The following is a 15,545-nucleotide window of genomic DNA, read 5'->3' as shown; positions in this document are numbered from 1 at the left end:
CTATTTTATATAAATAGAATCATGTAATATGTGTGGCCTTTTGTGTCTGGCTTCTTTCACTTAGCATAGTGTTTTCAAGGTTCATTTATGTTGTAGCAAGTATCAGTATTTCATTCCTTTCTATGGCTCAATAATATTCCATCGTGAGGGTGTATCATATTTTGTTTATGCATCCATCTGTTGATGGATCTGGTTGTTCCCACAGTTTCTCCCTCTTGTCTATTGTTGTGCTGCTATGAATATTTGGGTACAAGTATTTGTTTGATAACCTGTGTTCAATTCTTTTGGGTATATACTTAGGAGTGGAATTGCTGGGTCATACGAAAATCCTGTTTAACTTTTTGAGGAGTGACTACACTGTTTTCCACAGTGGCTGCACCATTTCACATTCCGATCAGCAATGCGTGAGGGTTCCAATTTCTGTACATCCTCAACACTTGTTATTGTCTTTTTTAATTATTTTATTATTATATTATACTAATATATTATAATTATAGTCATGCTATAATAATGGGTGTGACATGGTATCTCATTGTGATTTTGATTTAAGTTTCCCTAATGACATTTCCCTAATGACTAATGATGTTGAGCATCTTTTCATGAGGTTTTGGCCATTTATGTATTTTCTACAGAGAAATATCTATTCAAACATTTGCCCAATTTTTAAAAAAGATTTATTTATTTGAGAGAGAGAGAGAGAGAACAGGGGAGAGGGAGAGAGAAACCCAAGAAGACTCCAGACTGAGCGCAGAGCCCAACATGCGGCTTGACCTCACAACCTGAGATCACAACCTGAGCTGAAACCAAAAGTTGGCTGCTTAACCGACTTCACTGTCTAGGTGCCCCCATTTGCCCAATTTTAAATTGAATTGTTTATCTTTTTATAGTTGAGTTCTAAGAGTTCTTTATATGTTATGGACACTAGACCCTTATCTGACATATGATTTGCAAATATTTTCTTCCGTTTTGAGAATAGTCTTTTCACTTTCTGGATAGTGGGCATGAGTTCATTTTTATAGAAAATAAGAGATACATCTCTTTCATTTAAAAAAAAAAACAACAATCTGGGGTGCCTGGGTGGCTCAGTCATTAAGCGTCTGCCTTCAGCTCAGGTCATGATCCCAGGGTCCTGGGATCGAGCCCCACATCAGGCTCCCTGCTCCGCAGGAAGCCTGCTTCTCCCTCTCCCACTCCCCCTCCTTGTGTTCCCTCTCTCGCTGCGTCTCTCTCTGTCAAATAAATAAAATCTTAAAAAAATAAATAAAATAAAATAAAATAAAAAAACAACAATCTGAATAAATACCGTCTTAAACCAAAGGTGATTATCTCTGGGTAGTTTGGATTGTCACTATTTTGTTATTTCTGAATTAATTGAGGCAATGTTTTCCTAGCTTACTAATTCTGCAGATTGGTAAATGGAAAGTGAAAGTTTCCAATCGTTAGTTCATGTTATTATGACTTCCGTGCATCTTGTAAAGAACCTGAAGTGCTGGACATTTAGGGGGTTTCCGGGGCAAGGTGTTGTCCTGAGTCCCTGGGCAGATGGATAGTCCCGGCTCTTATCCTTGTCATTCTGTTTTGTTTCTGCTACTCACTGGGGCACGCCTTGGGAAAAGGAAACTGAAACTGAAGCTAAATTCAGCCACTGGTGAGGCTCTCTCCCCGACACTCCCCGTGACGTGCACGGCTCAGGTTCATAAAAGGGCCGAGCAGCAGAAGAGCTGGAAGCTGAGAGGCAGCCCACTTGTCTGTGCCTGTGGAAGATCCGGTGCCAGAGACCACAGTCATGGTGAGGGGTGTTTGATGGGGGGGGCAGGTGGGCTCTGTACCAGTCTCTTTTCCTACTTCACTGCTGGGGTCATCCAGGGGCGGAACATCCACTGTGTGCCGGGCGAGTGGAGTTGCTTGGAGCTCCCACAGGTCCCTAAGCATGAGGGGAGGGACAGGTCTCTTTCTGATGTCGGGTTGGGGTCTGGATCTTGGAAAGCATGTTCTGCCCAGTGTTTAACCCTGAGATCCCCTTGGCATTGGCACAGAGGGGCATCTTAGTGGGTTAGGGGAGGTGAGGTGATGGTTGTGGGTGGCTGGCCTTTCTTCTGGAAACGCTCCCTGCTTGCCTCCAGCCCCTGGGGTCCCTTTCCTGGAGGGTGGGGAGGAAAGAGCAGCATTCCCAGGACCGATGCCGGGTTCTGAGTCTGTGTGGTGCCCACAGGCGGGGAGCCTGAAGGTGAAGATGCTGGGGGGTGAGGAGCTCCTGGTACCCCTGAGGGACTCCATGCTGGCCCTGGAGCTGAAGCAGCAGATAGCCCAGAAAACCGGCGTGCCTGTGTTCCAGCAGCGCCTGGTCACCCACCCTGCCGGCCAAGTGCTGAAGGATGGGGTCCCCCTTGACAGCCAGGGCCTGTGCCCGGGCAGCACGGTCCTGCTCGTGGTGCAGAGCTGTGACAACCCGCTGAGCATCCTGGTGAGAAACGACAAGGGTCGCAACACCGCCTACGAGGTCCGGCTGACGCAGACCGTAGCTGAGCTCAAGCAGCAGGTGTGCCGGCAGGAGCATGCGCAGGCCGACCTGTTCTGGCTGAGCTTCCAGGGGAAGCCCATGGACGACCGGCACCGGCTGGGGGACTATGGCCTCACACCCCAGTGCACTGTGTTCATGAATTTACGCCTGCGGGGGGGTGGGGGTGGGGAGTGGGCAGGACCAGGAGGGCAGCGCTGAGGGCCACCCACCCGAGTCCCTGATCAAGTGTGCGTAATAAAAGTTGACGCAAAATTAAATGGCACCTTACGTTTGGTCCTTCCCCCAGCACCCCTTGCTTCTGCATCCCTGCTGTTGAGGCTGGGGGAGGGACAGAGGACGAAGTGGGATAAGGAGACCCAGGGTCACTGGGTGGTCACTAGGCTGGGGTTGCCAAGTTAAGGGACAAGTCTAGTGAGATCAAAATAGTGATCCACTCCCACCCACCCCTTGGACAAATTGATGAGGTCCCCACACCTTTGGGAAATTAACTTCTAGAGAAAGAAAAGAGGCACCTCTGCTGGAGCCCAACCCTCGCTCCATCCAGATTGAGCCCTAGTCAGCCTCTGCACAACTGGCTCCCAACCCCCACATCTGGGTCAGCAGACGTACGGGGAGGGGAAGATGTGGTCAGGATCCTGCTGGGACCAGCACCCCTGGAAGTGGGGAGAGGATGAGGCCCCAGGCCCTGACTGGGTGGGCTGTGAGGTAGGCTCCTCCACACCAGTCAGGGCCTTGGGGCCTCTTGGCCCTCCAGGACCCATCGGCCTGCCCTGTCCAGTCTGCACTGGTCTAGGGAGGGGTGGGGGCAGGGCCTTGAACACACGTCACCATGGAGCAAGCTGCTGAATGGAGACTATTCTCCGACAGACACACCTGCCTTCAGGGCTTCACGTAATGGAGAGGCCTCCAAGAATGAGGGGTGCCTCCAGCCCATGTGGAAGAGCTTGTCCCAGATGGGGGCACCTAATTTGGCAAAATCTACAACTGCTTTCGCATAGAATGCTTCTTTCTATACCAATTTCCCCAGAGCTCCATGGGAGCCAGATGGAGTCAGTCTTGGACACAGGCAAGATGGGGGTGGTGGGCAGGGCGGGGTGGAGGGGGGAGATGGGAGACACAGAACATACACTTCTTTGGGCTAAAGTCCATGACTCTGGGGACACTCAGACTTCAGCTTTCAGACTGTTCAGCGTAATTTGGCTGGAGACCCAGAAGCCCATTTCTGGTCTGCGGGGGTCTGTATCTAGGCCGAGGGACTTCTAGGTCTGGCTTGTCTGTGACCAGTAGGTGTAGACAGGCAGCTGTGTGTATGTGTGTGGGAGGGGTGCTCCCCTGGTTCCAGCTTCATTTCCTGGGTCCCCACCCTCACTTCTTTGTCATACTACAAATTAGCAAGTGAGAGCACATCCCCTTGGAGGGGAGGTAAGGTCCTCCTCCAGAAGGGCCTCTTCTACCACTCACCCTCCATTGCTTCAGAGATCTGTGGCTGGCTTGGAGTGAGGGGGTGTGCCGCAGACCCAGCCCTGGAGGGACAGAAGGGGTCTCCTCTCCCTTCCCCTCAATCTTCAGCTAAGCTAGGCTCTAATTTGTACCCTCTGGATCTCAGTTCTCCCCCCCTCCCCGCCCCGGTACCGAGACCGGCTGGCTGGAGATGCGCCCACCTGGGGGCTGAGGAGGGGGCGTGGCTGGCCGTCCACCGCGAACCCGACATTGTCTCAGCTGGACTGCAGAGGGAGCCCTCCACTCCGCAGTGAGCCCCGAGCTGACCCGGGAACGGGAGGTGGGCGGGTCTGCGCTCCGTTCTGACCAATCACCACAGCCCCCAGACCACATTGGTCCTAGCCAGCCGGGGGCGCGGCCTGCAGGGGCCGCCTACTCGCCTGAACTGGCTGGGGGTCCCGGGCCCGGGCGAGTTTCCGTCCCCAGTTTCCTAAGAGAGGCTGTAGTTCCCCCGTCAGGTTCTTCCCGCCAGGGGAGGGGCGCAGCCCTGCAGGGCTCGAGGGACGGCGGGGTCCCAGGATTTGGCAGCCCCTTCCCGCGGCCAGGAAGCTCCCGCAGCTCTGGCCACGGCATAGCCTGGAACCCCTTGGAAGTCCCGTCACGTCGCCTCCAGATTATGCATTAACCCGATTGCAGCCGCATTTCCTGGGCGGGGTGGGGGGAATGGGGTGGGGTGGGGGAGAGACGTCCGCGCGAGAGGGGGAGGGGAGTCCGTGGTGGTGCGCCGCAGAAGAGAGCACCCCCCCCGGGCCCGCCCACCCCCCTGCTCGGTCCGCCCTCCGCCCTGGCAAGTCCCACCACCCACCTTGGCCCGACCCAGTCCGGCCCCCTCCCTCCCACCAGCCCGGCCTCCGCCCGGCGCCGCTGTCCCGACGCTTTGTTCGCGGCCGGCGCGGGTCGCAGGGCGCCGGGCGGGCCGGGGACCGGCGCGGGCTGGGGAGCTGGGTTGGGGGGAGGTGGGGAGGCGGGGAGGGGGCGGGGCTGCCCCGGGTCCCGCCCCCGCGCCGCCCGCGCTCCCACCGCCTCCCGGGAGCTGCGTCCCGTCCTGTCTAGTCCCGTTCCCGGCGCGGCCAGGCCCGCGCGCTTGCTCTGGCCGCCTTCCGCCGTCCTCGGCCCGCGCCATGGCCAGCCTGCGGCCGTCCGGCTCGGCCCCGCTGCAGCCGCTACTGCTGCTCCTGGTGGTGGCCGCGCGCGCCCTGCCCAGCGCCGACGGGACGTGCCCGGAACGCGCGCTGGAGCGGCGGGAGGAGGAGGCGAATGTGGTGCTCACCGGCACCGTGGAGGAGATTCTCAACGTGGACCCGGTGCAGCACACGTACTCGTGCAAGGTGGGCCCCCGCCGGGACCCTGAAACCCTCCCCCCCAAAAAAAACTCTCCTGGAAGCCTGGGCTGGGGGGTCTCTTCCCCCGCCATCCTGGACGCCTAGTCCGGAGGCCCTCCCTTCGAGTAACTGGCCGCCCCACTGAGACCCCCGCCCCGGGCCGTGGGAACGGGCACCAGACGCTCTGCAGCTCCCGCTCCCGCTCCCTTGGCGACCGCCGAGCCCCCGCGTGGGGAGCCGGGTCCCGGAAAACTCGCGAGCGCCAGAGGGAAAGTTCCTGCGGCACCGCTGCAGTCCCACCTCGCGGTGCCCGGGCCCGGGAGACCCGATCATGTCTGCCCCAGCCCCCACCCCAGGCCCACTACCTTATTGCAAACAGTGCACCGCCCCCCAGGGAAACTGGATGGCTACCGCACCCCTCCCCAGTAGTTAAAGAGAAGAATGGGATTGAGAGGAGGTGACGCCTTCTGCTTGGAGTGAAAGTGGGGATTCGGCCTATGGTCAGTGCTGTCACCCCTTCCCAGAGGCCTTTACTAAGGCAAGAGTGGGTGGTCAGGAGAGAGAGTGGGGTGCACATCTAATCTCCCAACCCCAGGGATCCTTGGGGGCTGGGGCTGCAGTGACTAGGTGCGGGAGACAGGAGCAGAGAAGTGGGCGGGACCGTTGCTCAGCCTCAAATGCGGGGACAGGTGCCCCATCCTGCTTCTAGGAGAACTGGATCCCCCTGGCCACAGGAGAGGCGGCTTGCCCAGCCGCTCCCTCAGTTGGATCTTGGAGCCCCCCCGGGATAGGTTTGGTGGTTTGTTTGTTTTTGTTTTTTTTTTTCCCACAGTATGTTCCTAGGGAGGGCTCAGGGGACCTGGGCCCGTCCCCGCTCTGGCCCCTAAAACCACCTCCCTGACCAGAAATCGGATCATTCCTTCTCCATGGAGATGGGGAGGGGTGGCAGCTTCTTTCAGATTGGCCTGTGCAGGCTACAGCTGGGATCCCCAGCCCAGCCCCCTCCCCTCCACCACGCCAGGGCACTTTGCCAAGTCCCTGCAGGATTTTCCCGACTTCCTCCCCGCTGCTCCTGGGTGTGGCTGGGGTGGGGGGAGGCGATGAAAGCGGCCCAGCCCTCTCCCTGCTGGTTATCATCCTTCTAGAGCCTACTATGTGTCTGGGGTTGGGAGGGATAAGGTTGGACAAGGCTTACCCCCCAGCTGGGCCACTGGAAGGTGGAGGGGGTCCCTACAGAAGCTGCAGTTCCAAGGCTCCCAGCAGGGACCTGGCAGGTGGGGAGGCCACCATTGTCTTTGATCATCCATTCCAGAAGTCTCAGCTCCCCAGAGCTCCTGAAGAAAGGGGTTTCTTCTCAGAGAGTGTGTGGGCTCACGTCCCCTGGGCATATGTCCCCATGGACATCCCGGGATAGCCTGCAGCTCCCGCAACCCCCCCACCCCCCACCCCAGCTGTGGGTGTCTCAGGGCTTGGTTCGTCAGAGCAGGTACCCTCAGGGCCCCAGGAGTGAGAGTGTGTAGGGTGGGGCCGCCCTGTGTGTGCTGCCCAAACTTGATTTTGTGGTTCCAAGTCTGCCTTGACTACATTCACTGTAGGAGCCTGGCAGGAGGAGGGGTCTTTCACCTCTTGGGGGGGGGTGTCTTAGCCCACCCACAGGGCTGCAAGGAGCCAAGCTGACCCAGAGCCCTAAGCTCAGAGCCTGTTGCCCTGAAACTCCATTGTCCATGTTAGGTGCCCCTGGCTCTTAGTGGGTGGGTTGATGGGGAAAGCAGGGACATGGAAGGCGGGAACCTAGACCAGGTGGATCCCCTTCCCATATCCAGCCTGAGCTGAGATGGACATTACTGGAGGTGGCTGGGGTCAGTTAGACCCGGGGGGTGGGAGGGTGTGTGTTCACAGGCTGCATGTTCTTCTGTGTGACACACACAGGCAGTGTGGCATCCATCGCGTGTGTGTGCTTCCCTGCAGCCTCCTCCTGGGGGGCTGACCCAAAGATCTCCATACATCTCTGCCCTGGGGTTTGAGTCTACTCTGGGCATCCAACCTGAGCAACTGAGGTGGGAAGAGAAGAAAAAGCCCAGGTGCCCAGTCTGGTGCTTGTCCCTGAACTCTTTGGCCTCATCTCCCCAGTGGAAAGAGGACCACTGATATCTGTCCCCCCCACCATGTCCACCCCAGGTTCGAGTCTGGCGGTACTTGAAGGGCAAAGACATGGTGACCCAAGAGAGCCTGCTTGACGGTGGCAACAAGGTGGTGATTGGCGGCTTTGGAGACCCCCTCATCTGTGACAACCAGGTGTCCACTGGGGACACCAGGATCTTCTTTGTGAACCCTGCACCCCCATACCTGTGGCCAGCCCATAAAAATGAGCTGATGCTCAATTCCAGCCTCATGCGCATCACCCTGCGGAATCTGGAGGAAGTGGAACACTGTGTAGAAGGTATTTAGGGACTCACCAGGGGAAGAGGGTGACTGAAGTGGGCAGGCTTGGAGGAGCTCCATCATGCCCTGGTGGGCAGAGGAGAGTTCACTGTAGGCTAGAGCACATGTGTCTTGTGGTGGTCTGATCTCCTTCCTATCTCCCTGATCTCCCAGTTGAGTCTGGCCATCTCAAGGTCAGCTCCATTCTCTGACATTAGCAGGGATTCCCACTATCCACCCCCCACCCCCACCCTACAATGCCACTGTCTGCTGTCTTGGAGCCAAGCAAGTCTCAGTCCTGCAAAGGGACAGGCTTCCCCCTCTTCTGCTTACCCCCCCACCCCCCGCCAGCTCCACACCCCCTCCTGGAGGGTCCTTTTCTGAGTGAGAGGCGGGGACCAGGTGAATGAACACCAGCTGTTTATATTCCTGCAGAAGCCCAAACATCTGTCTGGACGGGTCCCAGATGTTGAGCAAACCCCTCAGAGTGGGGCATAGGGATTGGAGGAGGGGATGCCCCCTTATGTGTTCCAAGAGGCCTGTCATTTCTGGAAAGGGGGAGTTTTGTGGGGTGGTGTGGAATTCCCTAACTGAGTTGTCTGTTGTCCACACAGCACATGTCTATTCTGGATGGCCCAAGAGCACCCCTCCCCCAGCCCAGCCTCTGTGAGGTGAGCTGGAATCACATGACCATGGCTTCCCTGCCGCCCCCCCCCCCCACTTTGCCCCAGGAGAGTCCCAGTTGGGGGCTGAGATCCTTTGCTGGGGAATGTGGCAGGGAGAATGTAGGAACTGCCCCTCGCCCCCACATCCTGTCTGTCCCCTCCTGGCTGCCTGGGAAGGGATGCATTGGAGGGGGGCGGTGGGGAGGGGGAGTGGAAAGAACATTTCCTCCTCAGGGCAGTGGGAAGGGTCTGTGACTTCCTTTCTCTGGAAGGCAGCTCTGTCCCTCTGTCTCCTTTTGGCCAGCAGGGAAGTCCCACCTTCTATCTAGCTTGGGCTGTGATGCCAGCTTTGTTTTTGTGGGATCCTGGATGGTGGTCTGAGAGGGACTGTGCAGGAGTAGGGGCAGCCCTGTGGCACGCTGCCCAGCCTATTGTGATCTGTTCCTGGGGCTGCACAGATGCCAGCAGGTCCCGTCCCTGCAGTGGCTCAGATGAGGGGTCCCAGCCTAGCCCTCACACCGAGCAAGGACTTGAGACCCTGGCCCTGCTCTGGACAGGTCTAGGGGAAAGATGGGAGGGCGGCATGGCGATGGGGCAGTCTGTGGGATGGTGCTGCCAAGTTTTGGGGATGAGTTGGGGGGGGCGTCTAAGGAGAAGCTGTAGAAGAAGAGTCAGGGTACAGAAAGTCCCCTGTCCCTGTAAGATAGAGTGAATTATCAACTCTACAGCTGGGCGGGTCCAGCCTGAGGGTCTGTGACTCAGTAACTGGCCTTCTGTGGGGTCAGAGGGCATGTGGCGGGAGGGCCACCCTGGACAGAACAAGGTGTGGCATCTTGCCAAAGCCTGTTCTATCCATGCCAGCCCCTGGCTCTGGATATGCCAGGCTGGGCACAGGGACAGCTAGAAAGGAGGGTACCTAGGGAGAGCCCCCCCCAGCCAGGACTGGGTGAGACCTGGCCTACTGTGTGCCCTGGGCAGCCAGCACTCAGATGCTAGGCTGGGACCTGAGCTCCAAGGGGAGGTAGGGTGGTGCTGGACACACAGGCCGGTGTACACCAATGCTGTGAGCACCAGGAGGGGCTGAGGCACTGGACTCCCCTGGGCTGGGCCTGCTGGGGAGGATGGTTTTGGGGAGAGGGGATGCAGAGAAGGGCATCAGCCATGACTGGCTTGGGGCCTTGCAGGGGGAGCCAGGGGGAGGGGAAGCACCTTTGGGGGAGGGTGCTTCCCTCCCCAAAGGGAAGGGAGGAGTTCAGCCTCCACTGTGAGGTGCCTGGAAGTGTTGAGCTGGGTGACATAGATCTCTGCTTTGAAGGCAAACCAGGGTGCCATGGGGGGTGGGCTGGGAGGCCTGGGTTCTAGGACAGGGTTGATGTACCCCAAAGGCCCAGGGTGAGGGGGGTGCCTCCCACTTGAGGCTCCCTGAGACCTGAGGCACAAGATCCCCCTAGAGCTAGGACCAAGCTTGGGGAAGGAATAATTCTGTGCCCACCTTCCCAAGCTGGGTGAGGGTGGGAGGATGTCCTCCTCCTATTCTGCAGGAGATAAGGACCTCAGACCCCACCCCAGGACTCCATCCTAGGCTCTCTGGGAGCCAAGGCCTCACCCTAGTGAGGGGGACAGATGGACAGTGCTTGAGCTAAGCTGACTCTTCCCCATCTGACTCTGACCCCTTTCTGTTCCCAGGGGCTCCGTAGTTGTCCAAGCCCCACAGGGCCGAGGGAAGCCTGGGCAGCCCACGTCACCCTGAGACCACCAGCTCCCACTGTGTGCAGGAAATCCCTGTCCCTAGCACACTTCCCTCCCCAGCCCCCCCCTTTCCTAAAGGCCCAGAGCAGCCAAGGTGGGGGGCATGTTCTCCCAGGCCTACCTCCTGGGGTACACCCTTGGTCTGCTCCCTCCTCATCCCTGCCTAGGCACTCCTCCCTGCAGTGTCCTGAAGGGACACCTGCTGCCGGGCTGCACAGGCAGTCCCTCCCCCCAGGGCCTACAGGGTCTTCCTTCCCCAGCCTCCAGCCCCCAGGAGGCCTCCTCCCCCCCTCCTCCTCCTCTTCTTCCTCCCCCTCCTCCCCCTCCTCCTCCTCCTCCCCCTGGGGAACCACATTCCTGGCATAACTGAGACAGGTATGTGTCCCTCCCTCTGCGCCACCTTTGGGTGAGGGAGGCCTGCTGCTCTGGGGCAGCCTCTGCCAGAAGGAGACCCCCACCCCCTGCTTCGTCAGGGAAGTAGCCTGGCCTCTTCCAGTACCAGCTGCCCACGCACTGTGAGCCTGCCCAGGCTGGCAGCTGAGCGGGCATTTCCTCCAGCCCTCAGCCCCCACGCTCCCACCACCCTCCCCACCCTCCCCTCATGAAGACTGGTCCTAGGGCTTCTGCAGCCCCCAGAAGGGACGTGGGCCTGGCTGAAGGCCGGGGGCCCTTCCCTCCGCACTAGGAGCCAGAAGCAGAGAAAGGAAGTGTTGTCTGCTCTCAACTGGGGCCTGGCACAGGGACGGGGTCAGAGTAAGTCTGGCACTGGCCCATCCCAGCCCTGCCCGGCCCTGGAGGGGGTCCTGGCAGGCCCGATTCTAGCGAGTTCCCTCCATGCCTCCCTGCCAGGCCAGCTGTCTAGGACCTGAAGGAGGGCAGTGCTGCAGGTCAGGATGGAGAGACAATAGGTCCTGAGCCCCCTGACTTCTTTCAGGCCCTACAGGCGTTGGAGCTGGGTGTGGGTGGCAGACACATCCAGACAGGGACCAGCTCCCCACAGTGTGGGGCAGGAAGATGTCCAGGGAGGTTTCTGGGCTCTTCCCTCTGTTGCCTGGCACTTAGCTTCTGTACTCCCCCCATTCCTGCCCTACTGCCCTACTCCCCCCACATGCCTCCCTGCTGAAGTGGGAGGTAGGTAGCTTCTCCCTGTTCCCTCTTCTGCCCTCTTCTAGACTGTGGGTTCTCACCCCACCCCTTTGCAGACCCCACCCAGTGTCCTCCTGGGCCCCTCCCCCAGGCAGGTCAGCCAGGAGGGCTGAGGGAAGGCAGGCCCAGACTCGAGGTTGCCTGCCCCACTCTCTCTCCTTCCCTTCGCTGGGGGAGGGAGTCTGCGCAGGTGGGGCATGACCCCCCACTGTGCTGGCCTGTCCCCGCCCGGGGAGTCCTTGGCTGGAAGTCAGGTGCTTCCAGGGCACCTGCTGGCTTTGGCTTTGATTTTGGTGTGCATTTGCTGGGGCAGCCCCAGGGTGGGGGGCTTTGCTAGCCGAAACCAAAGGGCTTACTCTCGTGTCACTTCCCTGGGGATGTCTTCCCTTTGGGCAGGGCTAAGCTAGTAGAAACAGCTCTTGGCTTTTTCCAGACCCCACCCACCCCCTCGCTCCCCAGCCCCTGCAGATTGGAAATGGAAAGAGAGGTTGTTTTGGAACTGTCCTCCCTCTCCCTCTGTCTTTGCCGGCCACCCCGAGCTGTGCTGGGCAGAACACGTTCCGGTGGGGCTGGCTCTGCCCTTGCAGCCCCTCTGTGGGTGCTGGGACCACACTGCACAGATGAGGATATGGGAGATCTCCTGCTCAACACTAGCTGCCCTCACCCTGCCAGTCCTCACAGGCTGGGGGGCAAGGGTGACAGGATGGGATGGGGCTGCCCCAGGGAAGTCAGTGGGACAGGCGCCCAGGCCTCGGGGCCAAGGGTCTAGCACAGCCTCCTCCATCGAGGTTGTGTCGCTTCCTTCCTGAAGGGTTAATCCCCCCCAACCCCATGAGAATCAAAGCCTGCCGCCCATCACCACAGGAGGGTGGAAAACAGCTGCAGAAACAGGCCTCCTTCCCACCCCCCACCCTTTGCCTCTGCCTGTGGGACCCAGGCCAGTTGCACCCCATCTCCCCCTCGCCCAACAAGTTCTACCCTTGCTCAGAGACCGGGGGGTAGGGTAGAGAAGGGACCCCCTTTCCTGCTCTGCCCTCCTGGCCCTAGCGCTCCCCTTGCCACTGGGACAGGGGCATCAAGGCTCCGCACTGCGGCCTGGCTGGGGCCGGGCTGGGGCTGTAGGTGCAATCACCACAGTGGCCCACATGGTGCGGTACACCCCGGAGTCCCAGGGAGCGCCCACTGGAAGTGCTCACTGATCAGGTAAAAGGGGCTGAGAACCGAGGCGGCCGCAGTGACAGGTACCCTAATGATAGTGACGCAGTTCAGTGAAGGGGGGCAATGTGCCCCCCACGGGTCTCTACTGGGGCTTAGGAGGGGTCATGTTCAAGGCCTAGGCTGTGGTCAGGATCTGGAGAGGGGGTGACCTGGGCCTCTGGAGGGGCATTCAGTGGGGAGAGAAGCTCCCCTCAAAGGGGCCTCTCTCCCCCCAGAGCAGATCCTGAGAACTTCCTCTGAGGAAGACCCCCTGCCAGGGGCTGCCTCCAGCTGGACCTGGGAAGGGGAAGATGGCCCCTCCTAGTCCCCCCTCCCCCTCCCCCGTGGAGCAGAGGCTCAGGAGAGGGGGAGCTTTCTGTCCTCGCAAGCAGCCGGTGGCTTCCGGCTGTGTGGCCCGCACACGTGTGTGCACGTGTCTGTACGCACGTGTGCATGGTGCCCGTGGCCTCAGATGTACTGACCTGTGCCCATGACAGTTCTGGTCAGCCCCGGCCGGTGGCCTGTGCTTTCTGCCACCCTAGTTTCCCTGGGCTTGTTCTGGGACAGGGGCCCTGCAGGGACTCTGACAGCGGGGTCCTGGCCTCTGCTTGCTATGGGTTGTCCCATTTCCCGCCTGTTGCCCACCCTGGGCCTGGCACAGGGCTGGGCACCTCTTCCTGCAGGCTCTGCCTCTGGGAGTGACCACAGTGGTTTCTCAGCACTGAGATGAAAGGGCTGTGGTGACAGGACAGAGTCCCTGGGGGCCACTCAGGTTCACTATCCCAGCATGTGCCTGTGGGACCCTGAGTCTGACACAGGGCTCTGGGAGCGGCAGGGCAGTTAGGGAGTCACGCTGGGCAGGTCCGGAGAGGTGGGTCTGAGCCTTCCCTGCTCCTCTCCTTAGTAGCTTCCTCTCAGTCACCCCACTCCTGCCCTGGGAGAAGCAGGCAGCCTGGTGTGCCTGCTGGAGGCACCTGCCCTTCTCTCCGTAGATAGGAGGCTCCCGTGCACATCTGGGAGAAATAAAAGCACAAACATCTGGGCCAGACTATGGCCTGCCCTAGCCTGCCGGAAAAGAGAGCTTGTGTGCCCAACTTCTCTTCCCGGAAGGGGTGGTGGTGAGGCTGGGTCCATTCACTGCTTCATCCAGTGGCTCCTTCCTCAGCCACACATCCATTCACAGCCCAGCGCCAGATCCTCACCAGAAATGGGGTCACCTGCACAGAGGCCTGCCGGGGTCCTGGATGGGCTTCTCAAGGAAGCCAGGTGTGAACTATGCACTGAGGGGTGAAGGCAAAGGGGGAGGGGTGTTCTGGCCAGAAAAGACCGCACAAGGTCTAACGGGTACAGGGAACAACAGGTGTCCCCGTAGCTTGGCTGAGCGGTGGGAGAAAGCTGCTCTGGGCATAGTGCAGGACAACGAGCTGGAAAACCAGAAACAATTGCTATAACCCGCTGGCTGAGAGAGCAGGCTGATCCTCACCCTGGGACCCTCCACCTTCCCACCTGATGACAGCACCCTCTATGCTAGTCCCATTGCTCTCCCCCTGGGGAGAAGGTCCCCCTACAGACTCCAGGGCTGCCTCCATTTTCTGTCCGCCGCTCTCTCCTCTGGGTTTCTGTCTTTCCGCCCCTTTGTTTTCTGAACCTCCGCCCCTCCGAGTCCCAGCGAGCGTCTGTCTGCCGACACCCACCCAGTCATCACCTGCATCGAGCACCCCCATTCAGACCTCGGTGCCAGTGTGTGCATCCCTCATTGCCTCCCCAAGGTGCCCAGCTCAACACAGTCAGGCCCTCAGCAGTAACACAGCGTGTCCTGATTCTCCAGGCACTGCCCACACCTCGGTGCCTCCCTGGCTCTCCCAGCTCTCTCTTCCTCCTGGAGATGGGCAGGGCCGGATGGAGAAAGAGGTGGAGTTGGGGCTGTCCTGGAGAAGAGGGACAGGGTACGGATCAGCCCCACTCCACCCCTGCTTCTTCCTCCCGGCACCTACTCTCCTCCTCCTCTGTTCAGATGGCTCCCCCTGGTGGCTACAGCCGGTGTCCTGGCAGGTGTCCAGGCCCTGAACTGGGCTCCCTCCCCCAGGGCTCCCCAGGCCTGAGGATCTGCATCCCCTGGCTCCTCATCTCTTACTCCTAACCCTTGTCACCTTCAGGCCTCACCACGCTGGCATCACCTGGCTTCCTGCAGTCCCCTAGGACTTTGTAGTTGCGTCCGTCTGGAAGCTCTTTCTACTGATCTGTGCACCCGCTTCTCCTCGTTACCCAGGTCTCTGCCACAGTGTAACCTCCCTGTGGGCAGACAGTTTATCTGACTCAGGACCCACTTAGCCTGCCCAATGGAGGAGCTCAGACAGGCTAGTGAGACAGGGCTGGAGGGACCCTGGACACCAGTGGGCGATAGGTAAGGAGTGAGGGACAGGTGCGCAGGCCGGTGGTCAGGCCCCTGGCATCCAAGCATCCAGCCTTGCTGAGCTGCTCCTCAAAGCTGTCATTTAATCCCACCACCCTGCAGCGTGGACTAACAGGCAGAAGTATGGGCCTTGCCTGCTGGCCAGGCGGGTGGGCGCACAGCCTACAGTCAAACGTGACTACCTCCTGGCCTCACCTGAGGTGAGAACTGGAGGCTTGGGCCTGACGTGGCCTCCTTCCCAGTGGCTGGCCCTGGGCCAGCAGCAACCTCCCGCTGTGAAATGCCCATTGTCTGCTGAGGCCCAGAGAGAGGGAATGGCTGCAGCTAGAGAACAGATACCAGGAGACTGGGGACTGGGGGTGGGGGCTGCTCTGTCTGGTCCTCTTCCCCTCCCCCACCAGGGCAGCCTGAGACTCTGGGCCAGCTAGGTAGCCTATGCTTGACTGACCCACGCCAGGGCAGCCGCGTTTTCTATCCTCATGCTGTGCGCCTCAAGATCCCCAGAGAATGGGGGGACAGACAGACTGGAGGTGGCTCTGGCCAGGGGAGGCCCCAGCATTAGAGGTGTGTGTGGGCATGTGCACTGTGACCATGCCGAGGGGAAGGTGGTG

At 59.6% G+C, this 15,545-nt stretch overlaps 2 protein-coding genes across 7 annotated transcripts in view; both read left to right on the top strand.

The window, feature by feature from the left end:
* Positions 1 to 1,655: 1,655 nt before the first annotated feature.
* ISG15 (ISG15 ubiquitin like modifier) lies at positions 1,656 to 2,778 on the top strand. Its single transcript, XM_036110210.2, has 2 exons — positions 1,656 to 1,789; positions 2,213 to 2,778. Exons 1-2 carry the CDS (start codon positions 1,787 to 1,789, stop codon positions 2,717 to 2,719), a joined length of 510 nt encoding a protein of 169 aa, XP_035966103.1. The 5' UTR covers positions 1,656 to 1,786; the 3' UTR covers positions 2,720 to 2,778.
* A 2,258-nt stretch (positions 2,779 to 5,036) lies between these two features.
* AGRN (agrin) overlaps positions 5,037 to 15,545 on the top strand; it is a 34,397-nt gene continuing 23,888 nt past the window's right edge. For 5 of the 6 annotated variants that reach the window (XM_036110173.2, XM_078073954.1, XM_078073956.1 and 2 more), the window contains exons 1-2: positions 5,037 to 5,349; positions 7,522 to 7,783. In XM_036110173.2, the coding sequence (XP_035966066.1) occupies positions 5,143 to 5,349; positions 7,522 to 7,783 (469 nt within the window). In that variant the 5' untranslated portion in view covers positions 5,037 to 5,142. The remainder of the gene's footprint in view (positions 5,350 to 7,521; positions 7,784 to 15,545) is intronic. The other variant, XM_036110174.2, reaches the window with a different exon arrangement.

Source organism: Halichoerus grypus, chromosome 5 (assembly GCF_964656455.1).
Source record: "Halichoerus grypus chromosome 5, mHalGry1.hap1.1, whole genome shotgun sequence".
Classification (NCBI taxonomy): Eukaryota; Metazoa; Chordata; class Mammalia; order Carnivora; family Phocidae; genus Halichoerus; species Halichoerus grypus.
Note: the sequence above shows the minus strand (reverse complement) of the source record. Positions and strands in the feature narration are given on the sequence as shown.